At 29.5% G+C, this 23,714-nt stretch overlaps 1 protein-coding gene across 1 annotated transcript; it reads left to right on the forward strand.

Moving 5' to 3' along the window:
* Positions 1-16,982: 16,982 nt before the first annotated feature.
* On the forward strand, positions 16,983-21,646 carry LOC107485937 (uncharacterized). Its single transcript, XM_016106471.3, has 8 exons — positions 16,983-17,353; positions 17,772-17,834; positions 17,918-18,013; positions 18,442-18,489; positions 19,022-19,093; positions 19,349-19,407; positions 20,994-21,084; positions 21,202-21,646. Exons 1-8 carry the CDS (start codon positions 17,054-17,056, stop codon positions 21,361-21,363), a joined length of 891 nt encoding a protein of 296 aa, XP_015961957.1. The 5' UTR covers positions 16,983-17,053; the 3' UTR covers positions 21,364-21,646.
* Positions 21,647-23,714: the final 2,068 nt, after the last annotated feature.

Here is a 23,714-nt window from a genome sequence, read left to right on the forward strand (position 1 = left end):
ACTTTTCAATAAATAATGTAGTTCAACAATATTTTTTTCACTGTATTTAACTTTTTATATATTTCGTATGTATTTCAGTGTTTCTGTTGCTTGTTGCTCAACAGACAAGACGAGATTAAGTGGATAAGTTAACTAATTACTCAATTAATCTAATTTAGTTTTGGATGTTTAACTTGTATATGAAATTTTGAATCCATATTAATTAATTTCTTCTTTCACTACAAATATTAATCTCAAATATTTCTTATTCCAAAATGTCCCTCTGCCATTCATTTTCGCCAGGACCATCCGGTCTTTAACGGAAAAAAAAAAGAAAGAATGATTTTGTTATTTAAATAATTTTTTTAATTTAGTACTAATGAGTAAAAATTAAAATAATAATAGGAAAACTTAAAAAAATATTGGTTAGAAACTTGTTTTTTCTTATTTTTTTAAATTTAATATTTATTCATTTATTATTTTATTTACAAATTGTTTGTTGAAAAATTAGTTTATCGTTTTAGTATATTGATAATATAAAAAATTTGACGTAGTTATTTAATTAAATTTATGTATATAGATGATTTTTTAAATAATAAATTAAAAAATCAATTATTTAGTTAATGTGGCAATACAAGATTAATAAATGTGTAAATTTTTTTTATATTGTCAATTCATAAAAATTAAATTCTAAAAAGAAATAAAAAAATATTTAAAGAAAAACTAAAACTATATCATATATATGTTACGTGAAAATGATTTGAGGTCTTGGATATACTTTAAAAACTAAGATAATATTAAAATTAGTCTTTAAAAAATGTCCTTTTCTTAAATTTTTTTTGAAATATTTTATTAATCAAATTGGTTTAAAATTATAAATTAATTAATTTTGTCTTTCAGTCACGTAATTTTTGTCAATAATTAATAAAATAAAATGTTAACTCACATCGTACATAATACATAGTATATTTAATTAGATACTTAACAAATATATTTATAAAAATTTATCAATTTAATGTTGTTATGTTATATTAGGATTTGTATAATTAAAAAATAGACTAAATTAGTAGATTTTTATAGATATATTTATTTAGTATCTAATTGGATATATACTATCAGTTAATGTTTTATATCATTAATCATTGACGAAAATTATTAATTGAGTGATGAAATGATAAAAAAAATAATTAATTTATAACTTTTAAAAAATTAATTTAATTGATAAAATTTTTTAAAAATAAATTTAAAAAATAAATTTATTTTTTAAAAACTATTTTCACCATTAATCCTATGTAATAGTTTAGGGTTCGATAATATACATATGTCATATGTGAGTCTAATTAAAATACTATTTAATATAATAGATATAAATAATGAATTAATTAACATGGTATTTAATACTAAAATTGATTACATCTAATATGATTTTCTAAAAGGAAAAGTTTAGGGCCAGCAATTTTATTGCATTTTGACCAGCATGTAACCAGCTGAAAAAGGTGAGTCATTGGATGAAATCTCACACCAATCTCACACCATTAATAGCTAGTTAATGGCTATCAATCACAAATATTACTAGTCCCCTAGCATTGCTCTTTTTAAAAGTATCAATTAAAAATTATTTATTAAAAGATACTTAATTTATTCACAATTTATTCTCTTTTCTTAGTTAAATTCTAGTAAAAAAAAAAAAAAGAAGAATTTTTTATTAATTTCAAATAATATTAACAATAATTGAAAAAATAATAAAATATTTGATTGATAGTCATACATTGATAGATGGTGATTGGTCAGTTAACCGATTATTTTTATCTGGTTAGGTTTGAGATTGTTAACAGCAAATTTTGGCATTAAAGTCTCTTCTCTCGTCTATTATTCGATCTCTTATAAATCTGGATGTTTCTTCTTTCCAAATGGATATATATGGACAAGTGCCCAAGTGCGTGTGTTTCTACGACTTTTACGTGTAATCCATCAACCAATAATTCGCACTATTTCTCTTCACTTTGCCATAATCCATTCTTTTCATGTTTTCGGAGTCTCATCTTTCTCCATCTATTACGATAATGTGCTATTTACGCATCAAATTTTCATAATTGATGACTAAGATATTGTTAAATAATAAATATATTGAATAAATGAATTTTTTAAATTATTAAAAAGGTGTTTTTTTGTGAAAATAAAGTGCAACTAACTAGTTAACGAATTATAATTTAGATGACATAATTTTTTATATTTATTTAAAAGTTATGAATTTAAATTTTTTTATTTTTAATAAAAAAAAACGGTGCAACTAAGTATTATTATATATCCTTTTACCAAATATGTATATGTATTAATACCATTTATCGTACTTATTACTACTTATTCTAAAGACTCACATACAATTGTGTTAATATGAAATTGATAATTAAAAATTATTAAATAATAATTTAAATATTAATTTTATATAAAAATAATTACATATAAATTTTTACTAATTATTTAGTCATCATTCATCAAATAGATAAATATTGTCCCAGCTCAAAATTACTAGTAATAAATTGCATGAAAGTAGAAAAATAAAGAAAAAATTAAACCGTGGTAGAGCATGACAACAATCACAATAATAAGAAAAGCTCCTCTAGATAATAAGAAAAACTATAAAGAATAAATAATAAATTATTGTTAAATTTATAGTTTTTATCATATATAAAATGTTATTAAATTCTTTTGTTTTATTTTATAAAAATTTAGTCCATAATAAAATGACTAATAATGAGATTGTTGAAAAAATTATGTCAAAGTCAAAATTCAAATAATGAATATTATATATATTATTTGTGTATTTTTTATATTTTTAATTTTAGAATTTAAAATAATTAATAAAAAATGAAATAAAATAAAAATACATGTTTTATATCATAAAAAATATACAAATAAAATATATAAAAAATAATATAAATACTACTTTTCGTTAGAAAAACCCTAATTCTATACAGTAAAAGTAAAATATATAATAAAATATTCAGCCACGTGCCTACGGCTTACCTTAATATTATAAAAATGTAGCAACGTGTATTGTTATTATACACACATGAATTTTCTCGTACAAATAAATAAATGTGCAAGCATCTAAGGGGTATATCCTTTGGCAATTGGTGATGGCAGAAATGCAGAATGGCACCAAGAGACATCATTGGTATATTCTCCTACCACGTCCATTTTAATTTTCTTTTTTTTTTCCAAATTGTGAAATTGACAATAACTTAGGCTTAATTGCAAGTAAACTCCGACAAATTTGTGTTCATGTTCTTTACTTGTACATTTAAAGTCAAATATTTTTATTTTAGTATTGAATTCGACTTAGTGTTTTGATATATGGGAACACATAAAAAATTAAAGATGATAAATTGAGTGTTGGCATCAATATCTATAAGAAAATAAGTGTTGGGAAATAGAATAAAAATTAACAACATTGGATAAAATGTCAATTCGGTCATCAATATATTTTTCTAAAAAAATCGGTCTGTTTTTTCTTCATAATCAGCCAACTACAACTTATTTCTATTTTCCGTTTGTGGTTGGGCTTTATATTTGTTGTAGATCAATATTTTGGTCTAGATTTGCTTTGGGTCATTTGATTATTACTAAAATAAAGAGGTCCCTCAAAGAGGGCAAAGTAGGCATCCCAAAATATGAGGATATGGTCTCTGTATTTGAGTTCAAGTTCAAGAGCTGAGGCCCAGACCAAAAAAAAGTTCTACGGCTAAGGAGCAGCCAAATTTAAGAATGACCAACCCTTGACCCAAAAAAAAATTGACCAACCCTCTGACCAAAAAAAGAAATGACCAACCCAACCCCCGCCACATGCTACTGTAAAAGGTAAAAACATATTTTACAAGGTGAAAACTCAGGTACAGTCGACTTCACGTGAAATTGATAGTTGAGGATCATTAGAAAGCAGTTAGATAAAATTTAGTTAAATCATTCAAATTATTTAACGATTTTCAGTTATCAACTTCATGTGAAGTCAACTGCACTTGAATTTTCACCATTTTACAATGATCATGGTTAATGATTCTAGAGGAACTTGTTTATCACGTTCAATATTTATTTTGTAGTTTCGCTTTCAGTCTAGTAGATCAATAATTAATTTCTTACGAATCAGAATTCTATTTAAGAGTCTAACCAATAAATTATTATATACACAAAATAACACTTATTTAAATAGATAAATATATTAATTATTTGATCAACTCAAATTAAAATGTATGCCAAAAGCTTCGAGAGTAAGATATATCATATATGACATATTTTAGGTTTTAGGGTTTGTTATCGTAGTTTGCTATAGTGCTGAGAGGAAGATTCTTCAGCAGCTAAGGATGCTGCCTGTCCGAACCTGGTCGAGCCAACTGTCCTGTTAAAATATTAAACTCATCTGTATATGTCACAAGTGGGGGCAGCTATTGCAGGCACATGTCCCACAATTCAGAAGGACTTTTTAGAAATGGAAGTTATTAACAACTCAGTTAAGATTTATTAATAAGTTAATTAATTGGAAAATAAAAATAATGTGATAGAGTAGTTTTTTTGTTTTCACATTCACACTTCAGTCCGTGGACCAAATTAGATGAGCCTAGGGAAGTTTAAGGTAATGGGCGAGAGATGGACTACAAATGTTAACCGTTTAGATTCAAATGATCCAGTTGGTTAATGTTTTTAAAACCCAAAAAAAAGAGGGCCTAACCTGAAGGAACCCTCTACCCCTGGTCATTTGTGGAGCCAACCCCCGTTCTGCTGAGACGCAAATTGGTACCAAACCAATTTCCCTAGCCCTACCCTCCGGAGCACTCCTGATGTTCGCCGGCCGTCCGTGAAGGTAGGTTGCCGTCGTGATCCAGCCCTGCAAGCCCTGTTCGGTGACGGATCGTGGCTGCTTCGTGGAGCGCAGCGTCCGTTGTCTCTGCATCTGGAGGCGATTCTCAGGAAGGGTCCGTTTGGTTGCCGTCGTTGGGTTCCCTTCTGCTTTCAGCGGTCGGCTCGGTTCCCGTTCTTTGTCGCCATCGATCGATCGGCCTTCACTGGTCGCGTAAGTCGCCGTTGACCGTTGGAGGTCGCCTAAGCGTTCGCGCGGAAGCCACGTTGCTCTCCCTTGATGGCTGGGTCGACACCGCGAGCGACCCCCGCATGTGGTACTGGTAGCTTATGTCGCCCCCGTGAGTTTTCCAAACCCGCCACCCGACATTACACCCACGCAGCACCAATACCCTGCTTCAACGTCGACAGCTTCCAATTAGCAACACAAGAGGTAACAGTTTGATTTGGTAGTGGTTTGGACTTTCTTTATAGACAGAATTAAAGAATAAAACATATATGTTCTCTTCCCTGTGAAATTGATATTAAGCTCTGAATTCCGTAGTTTTGGAAACATATGGCTGCACTATAGGGGTTCGATGTATTCCTTTAACCGCATCTCTGGTTGGTTTTTTAATTTATAGCTTTTAGTTTTAGAAAGCTTGTAAGTTGAGTGCATGTGAAGGTAGAATGAGTCGATCTTAGTTATCAGGAAATTGTAGCTGCACAAATAGTATCTTTGCGGAAAACATATTAGCATGATGATTCGACTTGCATCAGCTCCTTCTTATGAGGTTTAACTGTAAATGTGAACTGGTTAATTTGGTAATTGTTCTTGTGCTGTTGGTCTGGACTTATATTTAAAATTTTTTTGTTGTTGTTGTGATTCTCTTCCTATGAAACTGGTAATGGGATAATGGGCAAAATTGTTGGGGTACAGTTTTTTTTTTTTTTGTTAACGGGTTGGATTGTTGTGTGGTAATCTGGTGGATTTTTTATTGAGGTCTTGTTCTTAATTATTTGGGCAGTTATTGTTCTGATTTAGGTGTTGTGTTTGAGATTATTGGGGGACTTTGGTGATCAGGAATTTATTGTATGTGTCTTGTTGTCTTTCTGTCAAAGCAGAGAAACAGTGTGCATTATTTTGTTGTTTCTATTTTTGTTTTGTTTCAGATATCAATTTTTTTCTCATCATTGCTCAAACTGTGGGTGCTGTTTTGCTGGTTTTATTGTATTTATTTTCTGTAGAAAATGCATTTTATGTGATGAATGCCGAAACTTTGAAGGGTTGGCGGCTGTTTATGTTTAGTTAATAGGAATCAACTATCTCTTATTGATTTTTAAATTCCGAACCTCGTTCTGCTGCTTGTGTTGTCTGTGAAATCAATTTTGTGTTTGTGTTGTATTTTGTGAATGATCGGGTGAGGCATATAAGAACTTAGAATAAAAACTATGTCAATGGTATTACTCTGGTAGATGTAGTCTCCCACAAGCTTGAATATACTTTTGAGGAGCGAATCGTCTCTGTTTTTTTATTAGCATATGTTTGGGCATTGCATTTCATTGTAATTTGTGAAGGAAGTCTTGTTAGCTTCCCCTCTCAAATAAACCCTCACAGCCCCTTTGTTGGAACTTTCACTTTCGTTTTCAATTTGAAGCAATATCTCTTGGTTGGTCTTCCCAAAATTTCCCGCATTTAATTACTTAACCCATGTAACCATATCTATTCCATGCATAGTTAGCAAAATCGGACCGGACCAGTCGATTCGACCAAAAAACCGATAAACCGGACCCTATACCGATCCGGTCGAAGGTTAGGACTGTTCAAGACAGAGAACCAGAACAAACCGGTTGAACCCGTAACGAACCGGCCAAAACCAACAAAATCCGGTAAAAACCGGACTAGACCAAACCGTTTGGTCGCAATTGAAGGCGAATCTACGATGCATCTGGAATTCTATATTCTATTAGAGAATAGAATCCAGCTAATTCAGAGTATTCCAACGTTTGTACTGCAAGTCCACCATGCTCTCCATATACTATGGCGCCAAGGGGTTCGAACTCCTAACTCCAAGGTTGCAAGAAAGACAATCATGCCACCAAGCTACATTGCTTGTTGCCATTATATATTCAAATTATAATACATATAGCAATTTCTTATTTTATTTTATATTCAATTAATTTTAATTTTAAAGTCACTCATTTTTAAATCAATTATATTTTATTTAACTATAAATTTTATTAAAAATATATATATTAAAAAGATAAAAAAATTATTAACCATAATTTATTTTTTCTTTTTATGATTATATGATATCTATTAATATTATTTTTTCAATAAATACTTATAATGATTTTAAAATAACTTGAAATTTTTAAAATGTTAGTAAAAATATGTATGTTAAATTTTAATTTTAAATTTCACTATTTTTTATTTTTATTTATATATGACCGAGATAACCGGTTCGATCAGTGACCCACCGGTTGAACCAATAATTCAGTGACCCGATAACCTTATCGGTTCGATCACCGGTTCGATTCTGACAACTATGATTCCATGACTCTTTTATCCACGTGTACTAAATTTAAACCAATTCACATACTAACAACAATCATGCCATCTTAGTGAAACCAACTGTAAACCTCATGGCCAATCATTCCTTTACAAATGATTCTATCCCATTTTATTATGCAATTATACCTTAATTGTTTTCGTTTATTATTATAAAAACCCCCGAAAAAGGTTTAATTTTGAGTTACTATTATTATGTATATTAATTATTATCTAAATAATAAACATAAGTCATTTATATAATTTATTTATAAAATACTGATACAACTGTTTAATTCTGTTCGATCCTAATATATATATTTTAATTAAATAGTATGCTATAACATAATTAATTCTTAAAATCATGATGTTATACATGAAAAAAAAAAGTAGTATATAAGACAAATTTTATGAGATAAATTTAAACAACAATTTTTTTAATTGGTATCAATTATTTTCTATATAACTATACATATAAACGTTTTATTCACAATATTTCTTAGAAATATGAGACTTTTTTATTTAGATAATAAAAAATATGAGACTTATACAATTAGATATATTAAACTATTAATGTATTAATAATTTTATAATAAAAATAAATTCTACTTTAGAACGTAGAATAATAATTTTTAATTTTTTCCTTTTAAAAAATATCATCAAACACCCATCCACTAAAGTTAATATTCATTTCATGATGTTTCTTTTAGAAATAATTTTTTGGATTTAAATTTTGTAATTTCTATAATCAAATTTATTTACTAATATTAGAAATTTAAAATTTAAAATAAATTTTAAAATAAATTTTAAAAGACTACTATAACAAAAAAGTTATGTAACTGAATTAAAATAATATTTTACTTTTCAAACCAAATGAACAATATTACTATACCATATGTATTCCTCCATTTTATACCATATTTATTTCTACTCGTCCTTTTAATATCATACTTACATGTTACTATACAAAATTATTAACGAGTGTAATAAACTAATTACTCAATAATATTTTTTAAAACACTTATTAATATATTTTATTGTACTTATTAATAATTTTCATAGTATAATCAAAATATAGTATACGAAAAAAAGAATAAAATATTGAATATACTGAAAGTATAATAAAAGTATTAACAAGTTCGATAAAAAATTATTAATAAGTCATTACTTTATTATACTCCTTAATATTTGTTATAGTATAATAAATAACTAAATATAAATTTATAGCTAAGTATTACATTTTAAATATTTTATAGTTTAAATATAAATATTTGCCTATAGTTATATCATCATAATACATTAATTACTTATTGATTTTATTAATATGTATTAAAAATTTTATTAATGTAATACCTTTTAAGATACCGTGTCAATAATATTATAATATAAATAAAATAAAGGAGTTTCAAAATTCCAAACAATAGAGAAATGTTGTGACATCCACGTATAGCGATTTAAAAAATAAAGCTTTTAACTGTGTGTCAGTTGATATTTTATTTCATTCAACATCCTATATTACAAACTACACATTCCAAAATGTAAATTATAAAAATTACTACCCTAAAAGGATACATCCTACAACGTAAACCCTAAATCTTACACCGTCAAAATTTAGAAGTGTTTCTTGAACTCTCTACCATAAACCTTTTCTCATCAACCCTAAACTCTAACTTCTGCAACCCAAATTTTCGACCGTAGATCCTTAATCGAAAATTTTCAAGATCCAAGGGGTTGTATCACACTCTCCATCAACTACGAAATTATCAGAAAGTAACTGTGTGCGAGTGAAGATAGTTATGGAGTTCGCCGTCAGACTGCAATTTAACTTTCTTCTAATCCTAAACCCTTTTATCAACTACATTCGGTCTATCAGTAAGTTTAAATTAGAGGAAACCCTAAACACTGTGCAACCGATGACACATTCACAATCGACCACTGCCCCGCAGATTTTCAACCACACTAACCATGTCATCGTCGGACTCTTGACATAAGCTAAAATTTTTTCTCTTTATAATTCTCGCTATGAGTCTACTACGTAAGTGTTCTTTGTTTATATACATCTCTAACGTTGCTGTAAACGAATTTGAATTAGGGTGTTGTTGATGACATTGACCACCTTATTACATGAAAACAAAATATATCTTTAAAACGCTCTACTGTTATTGTATTATTTCGGTTATATTTCTTTGATGTCTATTCTCAGGTTTAGCGATTTTTACTAGTGAATAAAGTAATAACCCGATACAGTTAAAAAAAATTTAGCTCATACCGTGATTAGATAATCTTCCTCACTACTATTTTACACATACTCAAATTTTCAAAAATTTTACTCAACAGTTAATGATTTAGTTATTACATACTGAGAATATAAAATTCTAGTATTTCTTCATAAAAACACATTTTAAATTTTATGTACATATTAAATTATATAATCTCTCTACTAACTAATTCATTCTTTTATATTCATTACAATATTATATACCATACGTCTTTTTCGAAAGATTATATCAATACATATTACATAATCTTAAAAAAATTGCATTGTTTTTAACAAAAATATCTCAACATTTATATTATTACATATTTAATGATATTTACAATAACAATCATAACTAATAAAAAATATACCTACTTTAAATATATTACAGTCACATAACAACTTCAGCCCCATTATTTTTCCCTACTTAGGCCCATCATCTTTGTTTCTGCTTTGTAACGTCCATATATTTTTGAAGCCCATGATTATATCCATGGGGTTTTCATCACTACACTCAGCCCTCCAAAATTTCAACTTCCAAGGCCCGACCGACCATGAACTCATTTCCACCAAAAATAAAATATTACATTACAAAAAAAAACTATTTTTATAAACTAAATTAATTAGCATCTATTAATGACTATCTTAACATCTTTCATTCTGACACAAACTCTGAAGAGAATAAAGTCCAGCACTGCAATTGCCAGCACTATCTGCAATACTTCAGGTCAAATCATCACGTCTGAGGGACACGTTATTTCCTTCACACCATGACACATGGACTTCAGCATGTGATGATGAATCTCTCTTCAGCACTACAGAATTTTCTTTCTAATTTTATTTTTTCGGCCATTTATGTTTAGGAAATCGTCTATGGTAGGAAAACTCAATCCTAGTTCTGTGACTACTGGTAAAAATATTCAAAATTAGTGGTCCTTTTTGCATCCATACGATAAAAATTTTTATAGGAGAATCTGTCCCAAGATTTCTTATATTTGCAATAATTCATATCTATTGGATTAGATAAACAAGTGCTGAGCTGGCTTTGTTAATTGTAAATGACGTTAGATTTTGGACTTCTATTTAAAAATAAATTGGGCTCAGGCTGGGTATAATATGGTGGATTTTATGTGATAGGAAAAGTTCGATATTAATGTTTTGACATAAAATAATACAAAAATATTATTAGGAGTTTATACTAAAATTAGTCACTAAACTCAATTATTAATATATTGTGTATAAATACATATAATTTAATTTATTTTTAATATGTATTTATATTTTAATATGTATTTTATATTGGTGACTGATGTTGATGTGTATGTNATAGTTAAATAATAATATTAATGATTCATTAATGATATGAATAAGGTGTGATATATAATACTTATGAATATCAAAATACATTCTAATTATTCACTGATAATAAGTAGGTAAAGCAATATTAAATTTATAAATCATGTGTCTAAATGCGATTTTGTCTAGTATATCAATTATAATCGTGGCATAATTTATTAATACCGGTTCATAGATAAACAAGAATACTTTATCAGGCAAATTACTCATAACACCTAGTAACATGTTTGACTTGCATGTATTAGAAAATTATTTAATTATTTAATTTGTTTGTCGGTAATACATATATTAATTATAATTATAAATTATATTATTTTAAATTAAATAATTTATATAATGGTAATCTTATTTATTGTGATAAATATTAAATTAAATAAGTTATAATTACTTTTGATTTGAAATTAAATTAAAATAAAATTAGATATTATTTTTTGTTTTTTAGATAATTATCTTTGAAAAATTCTCCACATACAAGCATTTTTTTATACAAGTCTTTACAAGTGTACCTTCTGCTTCTTCTTGTGCACGATTTTTTTCATCTTCCTCTTCTTATTTTCTTTCGTTTCTTGCCTTCTCTTTCTCTTTCTTCAACTATTATTGCACGTTTTTATTGTACCTTCTTATTCTTCTTGCTGCACGTTCTTCTTCCTCTTCCTCTTCTTCTTCTTCTTTTCTTTCGTTTCTTGCCTTCTCTTTCTCCGTCTTCATTTACGTGCTTTTCTCTCTGTTTTCTTTCTTCGTTATTCTCGATTTTCATAGTTTTTTTATATCAAGTTCTGAAATCGTTTTTGAAGAAGAAGAAGCAGCATAAGATGAGAAGGAGAAAGAGAAAGAGTTCTGAATTATGCATAAGGTGTACTTCAATGAATTTTAGGTGTATTTCTTAAATCCTTTGGGTGTAGTTTTTGTAATCCTTTGGGTGTATTTCTATAATCCTTTGGGTGTATTTCTATAATCGTTTGAGTGTATTTCTGTAATCGTTTGGGTGTATTTCTGAAGTTCTATTATCTCTAAATTTGGTAAGAAACTCGTTTTCATGGAGGAAGAAGAAGAAGAGTCGTTTATAATGCATGGTGAGTAGCGCGCTTTGGAAACAGGAAGTGGTTAAATAACGTGCGTTTATTTACTCTTAAATGTGGGAGTGTAATGCGTGTTTTTTGTTGGGCTTGTACCAACTTGTAAGACTTGTAAGCTAAAAAGACTTGTATGTGTAGCAGACCTCTAGTATTAGATTTTAGATATATTATTTTTTGAACTTTAGATACTATTTTATTTGGGGTTTAGGATTTAATGAGTGTCATGTTCAAATATAAATAGTGTCTTTAAGGTTTCGGTCTCCAATATACCAAAGCCGCATTTGTTGTTCTTTTTCCATCAAAAGAGTTGCAATTCAGCTGCTAGGAATATAGAACGCTTTAATTGAGGAAGATGGAAAGAACTACAAAATCTAAATCCTTTCATCAATTTTTAATTTTTATGAGTAAAAATACGCTTACGCATTATAATATATTTTTGATGATTCAATATGAATGATTTAAATTAATAAAATAATTTATTTCAACAAGTGATAGCAGAGCCATTTATAACTGAATCATTAAGAAAATTAAGTTTTTTTTTTTTATTTCACGGGATGAAATGTGTTTGCGTTGTTACTCTCTGTTTGGACTTTGGATCAAATTTGATTTTATAGATCCGGTGAATTTATTATTTGTTTTAATGAGCATACAGACTTTATATATTAATTTATTTGATCATCCAGTAATATATTTCGTACATGTGAATGTATTGCATTCTTGACACATGATCAAGCAATATATATGTGTATGCTCATCGCCATTCATATAAGTTGTTGCTTATAACGCATTTGGTTTTAAAATATGTATACATATTACCGTATCCAATTTTTAATTTAATATATTAATAATTTATTTATTCTGAAACATTAATATGGAGTATTATTATGATGGTTTCGAATTTAATTATGTGTGCCATTAATTTGGTATAAAATTAATTAATTAATTTTTTGGAATATAAGGATTATTATGTATATGTCATTTAGAACTACACATGAATCGGATAATATCCGCATATCTGCGGTAATTATTCGCATTTGGTCGAAATTTTGTGGATTTAGCAGTGATATCCGTGGATTCAATCCGCAAATCCGCATATCCGCACGTCTCGTATAAATAGCACGGTTTAATAAGGTAAACCCTAATGTGATATGAATTTTAGTGTGTTATTTTATAAATTTTATGATAGCTTATTTTTAATTTTTTATGTTGTACTTTAACTTAGAATAATTGAATCTAAATCTTGTATTATTATTTTTTTGTTATTCAAGAAAATTTTAATTGATAATATTTTAAGAGTAAATAGATTTAAATAGATAAAAAATAAATTTTATAAATATTTTTTTTGTAAAAATCTACTCTCTCTTAAGTGTCATTAGACAATTGTCACAAAAAAATAAAAGAATTATTACTTGAATAATATATTCACAACAACTGTATTTCTATTCTGATCTTGAAGGAAAACAAATAAAAATTGTACAATTGATTAATAGTTTAACACCTTAAGATCCTCCTCAAAAAAAATATAAGTAACCAATAATTTTTTTGAACAATGTGTAAACAATGTGAATTAAGAGGGTTAAAAGAGTAAATTTAATTAATAATATTAAATTAAAATATAGTATATTTTTATTTGATTAATGATTATTCATGTTGTTTAAAATAATTATTGTTTACCTATTTCTCCTAAACTAAAAAGTCAACTCAAAAAATTTATCCGTATCAATTAAAAGTAAATTTTAGCGTTATATAATTTGTATAAAAAATATTAAAATATAACTATTATTTATAAATTATTTTTATAAAAGATATTAAAAATTTAAATTATAACTAATACAGTTTACCAATTAAAATTTAAGGTTTTCAGAGATTGAAAACAAGGGTTTGTATATTTTTTTTATTTGTTCGTATAGTAACTTAAGATATATAAATAATTAGTATTTTTGTATATTAAAGTATATAATTTAATATACTAAAAATCACTCATCAAGAATATTTATTATTGCACAGTTATACAATTCCAAGTGTTAATTTTTTAGTTTAAAAGTTATAGATAATTTTTATTGTCATTATTTTTTAGTTTAAAATTATTTTTATAATTTGACCAAAAGTAGCTTATTACTTTTTAAAAAAATTGGTTGTTTATTGTCATTATTTCATCGTAACAGTTGTTAACTACTTTTGTTGTGGTAGATTCAATTTTGATTTTCTGCGAACTTACCTTATTTCTTAAATTTATACTATAATTGATATATTTTGAAGAGAAAAAAAACGTAATTATTAATACAATATAATTTAAAATACTAATGTCTTCTTTTAATAGTGTTTAATTTTTTAATAATATATGCAACAATTTATAACAGCCGATACTAATAATTTAAGAATATGCAATTAAGAAATTACTTTTTGGTTAATTTAATATAACTCAATAATATTCACTAAAAAGTAAAAACGGAATTCAGTTTTTATATATAATTTAGAATCATACTACTTGAATCTCTTTTCAAATTAAATCAAAATTAAATTTTAAAATAAAAAATTTAAATTCCAACTAAATGTCTTAACTCTTACGGGAACATAATAAATCTAAAAATCAAATTCTAACAAACTCATAAATCAACCTTTCAAAAATTTATCTTTAAATTTATAATTTGCACCCATAAAAAATATATTAGAGTTAATAGAGTATTTTTTTATAAATTAAAAATATTTATAATTAAAAACTAAATTAAATATTTAATTACATATTTTTTTAAATATTATATTAATTTTAGTATGATCGATATAAAACTGACTTAACTACAAATTAAAAATAATATAAAAATTTAATTAAAAATTATAGATATTTAATTATAAATTTAATAAAATAGTAAAATTATAGAAATATTATTATTTATTCTATTTTATATTTAATTTATCGCTAAACAAAATATAAAAAAAAAAACACTACCTTTTTTTGTCTGCCTTAGTTCTTTTTTTTTTCGGTCTCGAGTCTTAGTTCTCAAACTACCGAAATGTTCCAAAATTTGAAATGGGCTTCGTGCTTCTAGCCCACAAAAACGATGTGGAGAATTTCTTTTTTCCGGTATACAAAAGGCATAAGCCCAACAATGGAGGTGAAAAAAATCATTAAAAAGTAAGTAATTAAATGGTTAAATTGTATTGTTGGTCTCTATACTTTTAGCAAAATTGCAAATTAGTTTTTACACTTTAAACGTTTGTAATTGGATCCCTAAAGAGAATTAAATTTATAATTTAGTCCCACCGTTTAAAAGTATTTGATTTAATAGAATATATTGAGAATATCTTGTTAAATCAAACACTTTTTGAACAGCGAGGACTAAATTGTAAATTTTAATTCTCTTTAGGAATCCAATTATAAATTTTTAAAGTGTAGAGACCAATTTATAATTTTATTAAAAATGTAGTGATCAACCATGTAAAAAATTTGTCTTTTTAGTAAAATAAATTCTATATTTTTTATAAATTTAATTATTTATTTTATTTTATTTTTATAAAAAATTTAAAAAAAATAAAATAATAAAAAATATAATTATAAAAATTTGATAATGATAATAAAAGAAACAACAAAAAATAAGTTGGATCTTCGATTAGTGTGCCTGTATTTTTCTTATCAGAAAAGACACAAATACAGTAATTCAGTGTCTCAAAATACAATATTTTTATCCATAATTTATCTGCCAAATGCAATTTCGTGTTTTTATGTTCATGCCTCAATATCCTGTTCTTATAAACAAACGTAAACTATCATATCTAAGTGAATCCGCCAGCTACCCCTCACATACCTAATCACACCCAAATTTTACCAATATAAAAATTAATTTCTACCTAAAATGTATGCATATTGATTTTTTTAAAAGGAAAGTAATTTGATCTCCTCTATTTTTTCATGATCCAATGCACGTAGATAGTGTTTGGCAAGACAATCATGAATTTGGATGCACAAATTTTAATCACTAAAATGTATGTGGATTCAAACATCTATGATACAGATTAATTCTAATATGGTAGGGGAATTGAAAGGGTGAAGTGCGTGTATATTAGAGAAGGAGGGTGTATTACCCACAAATGATGATTACTGAAAATCACTCCCAATAATTAAATGTTCAGGATGTGAATGAAAAATTAAAAATTGCACCATACAAAGCTTTTTTTAATTTAAAAAATTTAGAAACCACATCCTACGATTTTCTCTTCTTTAAAAAATGAAACAAAAATCACACCTTACGATTTTTTTTTTAATTTATCCCTATATTCTAGTAAAACTCTAAAATATTGAACATCTTTTAATTTTATAAAACAAATTTCATTTATAAAAAGTTAAACATATGCATGTTTGTATATTGAATTTATTTTAAAACGAAAAATTAGCCTTTTTTATTTTTCTGTGATATGTACATTTAGGTAGTGTTTGCTTCATTTATCATTTTGAGAAATACAATGATCTCATGTCTTTCATTTGGTTGTAAAGGATACATTTTAGTGAGAATAAAGTATTAAAATGGTACCCAAAAATTTATGACCCTAACAATAATATTTCTCAAAAATACAAACGATAAATAACTCTTTGAATAATTTGAAAACATGGTAAAAAAATTTATATTTAGCAAATTTATGTTTATATTTTAGTATCCTGTTTTTGTAAACAAAATTATTTACCAGACACAAAAATAGTTATACCGATTTTTTTTTATTTTATATAATAGAAAGTAAAAACTACTTAAACCATTTTGATTTATTTTCGCACAGAAGAATTTGTGTTTTCATTTGTACAAAAAAGTATAAATAAAAAACAAAATTTTGTTATTTTTAATATATTTTTTAATAAAATTCTAAAATTGTATTGTTTCATTGTTTTGTTTTTTCTTCTTCAAAAAATCTAAAACGAAAAAGAAACATGAAAAAAGCTAAATAAAAGAGGTTTGACAAATTAGCTACCGGATCTCTTCGCTCTTGAGCTTAGACTGAGAGAAGACAATAACAATGTCTTCGCTTCGCTTATTCATTCTCTCACTCACTCTCTCTCTTTGCTTCGCTTTCCAATCCGACGAGCTCCTCCTCGACGACGATGAATTCGGCCTCGAAGGCGGTAACCAACAACCGCCGCGCTCCGATCCTCACTTCCCCTCCCCTTCCACCCCCGCTCCTCGCAAGAGGTTCACCGAATCTTCCTCCTCCGATTCTAAGATCCAGTTCTCCCTCCACCACGCCTTCGGCGACTCCGATTTCTCCGACGCCGGCAACTTCTCTGCTCGCCTTAAGACTTGGAGTCACGGCGGCCAGGTTACACCATAATCTCTCTTATTATTAATATTATTTTAAATCTCTTTCTGTTTTTGTTTACACGTTGGTTAATCCGAACATATCGTTAGGCTTTTGAACTATTCGAATTTTCAATAAAAGCTTTTGATCCTAACGTTTGCTAATCTAAACGCGCAATTTCTTATTACTCATCTGATCAATGGATATGAGAGCCTTTATTACTTCTGAATATAGCTTCTTATTCCTTTTTTTTTCGGTGGTCTTATTGAGAGCATAACCTATGAATGAATTAGTTTAGTATGGAAATTACTCTTTTTGTATGCTAATCTTACAAATGTTTTTAGGATACCAATTCGATGTTATGTTCTGAGTTTTAATGCACATGCTATGCTCAAAGTCATGCTTTGTTGGACTTGAAAGAAGTTTTCATTTGTGACAGACACTGACGAAGTTGCGGTTTTCGCGGAATCCATTGACTGAAGAGGAGCAGAAGAAATTTCAAGTAATTAACTAGTGTGTTTCTGTGAGTATATATTGGGATATTAGCATTTTATGAAAGGGTCGGCACTCTTCTAATTATTGCAGGAGCTGTTGCAAACAGATGATTTCTATAGGATAAGACTTCCATCCAATGTTTTGAGCCCTCCAGGCAGGGATTATATTATTTCTTCAGTGAAAGCTGTAAGTATGAATCAAATTCTTCGATATATTTCTAGCAAATTTTCCGTTTTCTTTTGTAAACTAACAATTGAGGTAGATTTCACCCAAGCATGGCGGTCCTGACTGTTTAACACACATAATATTTTAGTTCATTGATTATGAAGTCCCTTTTCTAGCATGGCATGGTGGTTTTATGGTATGATAGTTAGTAATACTGTTATGATCATTCTATATCTTGTTCCACACTTATTATCTGATGTTAAATGAAGTATAATTCCTTTCTTCTCTTTACATATTGTGGTAGTGTTTTCCATCATAAGGATGTGTTCCAACAGCTTCATTTATTTTTCAATATTGGTCATTAATTTGGTTGTTTTGGCGCTCTTGTTTAGTATTTGGGTGAATGTTGACTCCAAGTAGAACTAACTGTTTCACCATTCTGAATCCAGCGATGCCTTCCTGGGGAGGGATTGGAAGAGCATTTTGTAATTCATACGGTAATTGTCTTGTTTATTATCATAAAATTTGCTACTTATGCTCCATTCATGTCCTGATACTGGTGAAGATAAATTTCCTCTGTCCAACTCAAATTTTGACACAGAAAGAACTTCTCTTGCATATTGTCAAGTCAGCTGGAAAGACAGTGAAATAACAAGCTGAAACATGAAAGCTAATTTTATATAACAGGAATTTCGTTTCATTCTTATTTTTTCTTTAAGTATTTCTATCTTTTTTATTATTTTAAATGTAAAGAGTAAAAATAGAACTCATTGAATTTATTTTCAATTGTTCAATAGCTATTAGTTTTTCTGGTGATACAGTGGAATTTCAAAAAGTAGACAAAGTAGGGTTCGCCAAGTTCATTAGATTAGTTCATATTTCACAGAAATGGAAAAAAAGTGTAGAAGTGGGCTTTTTATGGCTTTCCTTGCTGATTTATCCTTGTATTTGTCTTATAATAATAATAATAGTAGTAGTTTTATTAAGTCTCACTCTGTTCTTTTTTTTAATATTAAATAAAAATTACAGGAAGGTATTAACATCTTGGCTGTCAATTATGGTGCCCCTGGGGCTTGCCCTTATCCCCGGCAACTGAAGCGTGTAAGACAGTTATGCTTTTGACAATTGCACTTGAGTTAGTCTACCTGAAAGACTCCATAAATTTATTGTGGTTGATTTTATAACCTTTTATGCCACAACTTGTCATGGTTGCCGAGAGTAATCAGATTTCAGAAAGCCTTAATAGCAATTGCTTCAAGTCTATTTCATTATTTTTGGTGCTGACTAAAGTTTTCTTGTCAATTGCTAGACTTTAATACTGTAACCTTATACATGATTTTGATTTTTTGTCCTTAGCCTGTGAGGTGGTCTTTCAAGTCTCACACTATTTTGAAGAACAGTGAGCAAGCACCAAGGTATACGTTATGATTGAGAACTTTAATTTTCTAACCAATCATTCTTTCACATAGTCTTGAGAGAGCCCTCAGTCCAGGTTAAAGCTCATTGAACTGAAGCTAGAAAACTGCTGGTCATTTTATGAGCTATCTTGCTTTGATTTTCATTTGGTTATAAAAATAATTAGAATTTCGATAAAACAATCTTGAACCTGAAGTTCTAGTTTAATGGGTGAACTTGTGATTAGAAAGAGTTGGATTAGGGGTTCATTGTAGTAACACGAGGGTAATTTTGTTGGAGGATAGATATGACAGACACAAGAATATGGCAAATTTTATAGATTATAAGGCATGGCTCATCAATAGTACAATAGGCTGTGTTTGGTTAATGGGTGGAAGAAAATAAGACATAGACACATACACAAATAGACATAGACACAACAATACACAATTTTTTTTGGTTGGTTTAGTAAACAATATACAACACAATACACAAATCACAATTATATTAAAATGTCAATATTATTCCTCTCTTTCCATCATGAACACCATATCACAGTAACACCACATCCATTGTCCCCACTTCAATTTGTTGCTTTTCTTTTAAGATTGGCGCAGTCACTACCAATATTTACAACAACTCAAATATAGAAGCAACAAAACCCATATATAGATTGTTATAAAAAAAATTAAAATTGAAAATAAAGGAAAAGAAGAAAGTTATGGAAGCGGCTATGTCTTCTCCAAGGAATGATGGTGGTGATGTCAATTCTTTCCCACAGAGAGACTAGATTTGCAAGAAAATGACATAAAAAACACCGTGAATGGCTTAAATATGGGGGGAGGGAGGGAGAGAGGGTTGTTGTCACGGGTTGGTGAGAGTGAAGGAGAAGGAGGGAACCATTGGGGGAAGGAGGGTAAATTTGGGGAATTCACAAAATATTAAAGGTAAAAATGAATAAAAAATTTGTGTCCAACATAGAAATCCATATCTCAACTTCCTGAAGAGACACAAAATACACTTCTATTTTGTGCAATTGTGTGCCACCGTATCTATGTATTAGATTGACACACCCACTAACCGAACACTGCCATATGTAACACTAGTATAAAATTATCATAAAACCACAGACCTTGAACTAAAGAGGCAGAGGGAAACAATTTTAAAATGTTAGCATGAGTCATTCCAACTAATATTGATATTATATCTAATTTTGTGCTATAACTATGTTGATATAAAAGTTTATAACATTGCCAAGAGTTTACAGAAGTGTCTAAGAATTTCCGAACAGGGTTTTGAAGACTCTTTCAAGTGTTTTGGTTCCATAATATTGTGAACAGCAGATGTGAAACTAAAACTTTGTGCTCAGTAGGATTTCGGGTAGATCTAAGGAAGAGTCAACTTGGGTCATGAAGTTTGCTGGACTTTCTTGATTGACAATGACAATTGTCTTGATTTGATAAACTAGGAAGGGACAGGGAGCATACCTTCTGCAGTTTAGCATGTTAACATCATACATGAAGTTGCTGTTGTGTCATTCTCTCTACGAGTTTTTACTGGGAGACCTTCTTTCTTCATTCAATTAATATTTTTTTGGCTCCTGCAGAACTCCAATATTTGCTGAAGACGTGCTTGGTGGGGAAGAGGGAGAAGGTGAACTTGTAAAGCCAGTAGAGAGGTCCTTTTGGGCTAAATATGTGAGTAACTGATTATACAATATACATATTAGCTTATCTTTTAGTTGCAGATCTACAAATAAACATTTCTGACATTTGTGAATTGAACTTTTCATCTCGAACCTGTCTTAATTCCAGTGGATGTACTTGATCCCTCTTGGACTCATTGTAATGAATGCCATTACACAAGCAATGAATATGGCTGAGGAACAAGTGGGTGGGCAAGGTGGTGCTCCAGGACAGCAACAGGCAGGATCTGCAGGACAGCGTGGATCAAACGCTGGTGTGCGGAGAAGATGATTAGTTTGGTTCTTTTACACTAGAAGGGATTATTTGAGGACATTAGTAATGAATGGAATCTTAGGTTGACCTCTTTGTTTATGTAACATTTTAATAGCTTTCAGAAAAATTGTTCATGTATTCCCTGTAAGATTTGAAACAATGATCTTAGAATATCCCCAATTAAATTTTGAGTTTTGACAATGCCATGTTTAATTATTGGCAACTATTCAGATTGCAGGTTCCTCGAGAAGATATTGATAAGCGAGTAATTTAACGATGCTGTTGCATTATTTAATCAGTATCATTTCCTATTACTCCATCAAACAACTTTTTCATTCTCTGTGATTTATTCAACTGAATTATTTTTTGTTTCTTCCTCGAATTATCTCTCGTTCTCAACCAAAAAGTAAATAAAAGTAGGTATATTTCGTTTGCTTTTACAGTTTTGCCTTACACTGCTCCAGTGGTAAACAACCAAAGCTATTTGCTGAACCTGAATTATAACTATAGAGATTATAACCAACAGTTTTGAGTTGAAGAAACGCAACAGTTGTTTGAAAACTCACGCACATAACCTTGCAAAAAGCTTTGGCAATTTGGATTGTTATACATTAATGAAAATTACTTTTGATAAAAAAATGGATGGCAACTGTTACTACCCTGACCCAACGCTATGGCCCAGGTCCAAATACGCCAAAAGGCCCAATCCAAAGATTGGCTTTCGTTATTCACCGACCTCTTCAAAAGAGGTCGGACTCAAACAAGAGATAGCTGGCAGATAACACTTATTCAAGTAAGTAACTGTCCCTAAAATCTCTCAACCCACTTCTAGAAGCCATATCCCAACAATCCCTAGATAAAGGGACGGTTATCCACCTAAAAAGGTGGCACTACTCCAACGGTGGTTATTGGATCACCACTATAAATACCCTGACACTCCTCAGGTATCTCTAAGTTCCAATACATTCTAAACCTGCTTAACCCCATGCTGACTTAGGCATCGGAGTGTCTTTGCAGGTACCACCCCCCATCTCTTGGAACACACAACTCGGAGGCGGCTCCCAGACGTAAATCAAGTCGGAGACCACACTCCTCCAGCGCTTGGGCCTCAAACAAGTCCAACCACCGTCCGGTTCTAGGTAAGCCCCGGAACATTGGCGCCGTTGTCGGGGACTTGGAGCTCAACTCTTGATAATGGCGGATGATCAATAACATAGTCAGACAACCATTCGACATGAATAAGATGCAAGCATGTTAAAAAGAAGCTGGAATACAGTTTCTATGGATGCCAGAAATCCTGTAAAAACTTCTCCAAATGGACAGAGGATATCAAATAGGGATGATGATTCTACTCCTACAGTTAAATTGGATTAAAAGAGAAGAAAGCATCGTCCCAAGGCCATTGTAGAAGGCAAACCAAGACGAACTCGAAAGCCAATTGAATAAAAGAATTTTCAATTCAAAAAATTCAATTGGCAAAAGAAGTTACGTGAAAAAAAAAGACGAACTCGAAAGCCAATTGAATAAAAGAATTTTCAATTCAGAAAATTCAATTGGCAAAAGAAGTTACGTATAAAAAAAAAGAGGGAGAGAAAAGGGAACGTGACTAATCCCAACCTCTTCGTGAAATAGGATGGACAATGACATCTGTGCCGACTTACAATCTCGGAAAAGTCCATGATACCCACTCATGGAATGGAGCAGTTGCATGTTCCAAATACACAGCATCCACCAATTTGAATGCAACCCAATCCGACAACGGAGTGATGAATCCAGTTTTTTCTTCATTGGATTCACATATCAATTACAACAGAGCAGTGAATAACACGAAAAATTCACATGGCACATCTTTCGTTGGTTGCTCACAAATTACATCACTGCCAATGAATATGAAAAGAAATATTCCTGCGGTAGAATTTGATGTTGTTTGCACACCAATAAAGATGGATGTCTTCCAGGAAGAAAACTGGAATCCGATCCAAAGAAAAAAGAAAGTCGGAGTGACAAAGGCCCAGTCTTCATTGGAGGGAATGATGGTCAGACTTTTCTTCAAAGGTCAGATGAGCCGGGAGCTCACAAAGAAAATCCAACCTCTTTTAGAGAGCTCACGAATAAAAGTCCGACCTCTTTTAAAGGTCAGACTTTACAAAGTTCAATTTGAAGTAGGGGTGTACATGGGTCGGGTGAAGCCGGATTTGATGGGACCCAGACCCGACCCGACCCGAAATATACACTGGGTCTATTTATTAAACCCGAACCCGACCCTAGACCCGATGAAATCAATACACTTTTGGGCCACAATTATACCGGGTGAAAACCGGGTGAAACCGGGCCGTTAACATTACATTACATTGATACCTTCTTGTAAG

Source organism: Arachis duranensis, chromosome 4 (genome assembly GCF_000817695.3).
Source record: "Arachis duranensis cultivar V14167 chromosome 4, aradu.V14167.gnm2.J7QH, whole genome shotgun sequence".
NCBI classification, from domain to species: domain Eukaryota; kingdom Viridiplantae; phylum Streptophyta; class Magnoliopsida; order Fabales; family Fabaceae; genus Arachis; species Arachis duranensis.

What these genes read in the sequence shown, in the direction of transcription:
- LOC107485937 (XM_016106471.3), top strand. Translation starts at nt 17,054, where the DNA reads ATGTCTTCGCTTCGCTTATTCATTCTCTCACTCACTCTCTCTCTTTGC. An exon ending in TTATTTCTTCAGTGAAAGCT is followed by an intron (nt 18,014 to 18,441) that starts GTAAGTATGAAT and finishes TTCTGAATCCAG; the next exon opens with CGATGCCTTCCTGGGGAGGG. An exon ending in GGTCCTTTTGGGCTAAATAT is followed by an intron (nt 21,085 to 21,201) that starts GTGAGTAACTGA and finishes TCTTAATTCCAG; the next exon opens with TGGATGTACTTGATCCCTCT.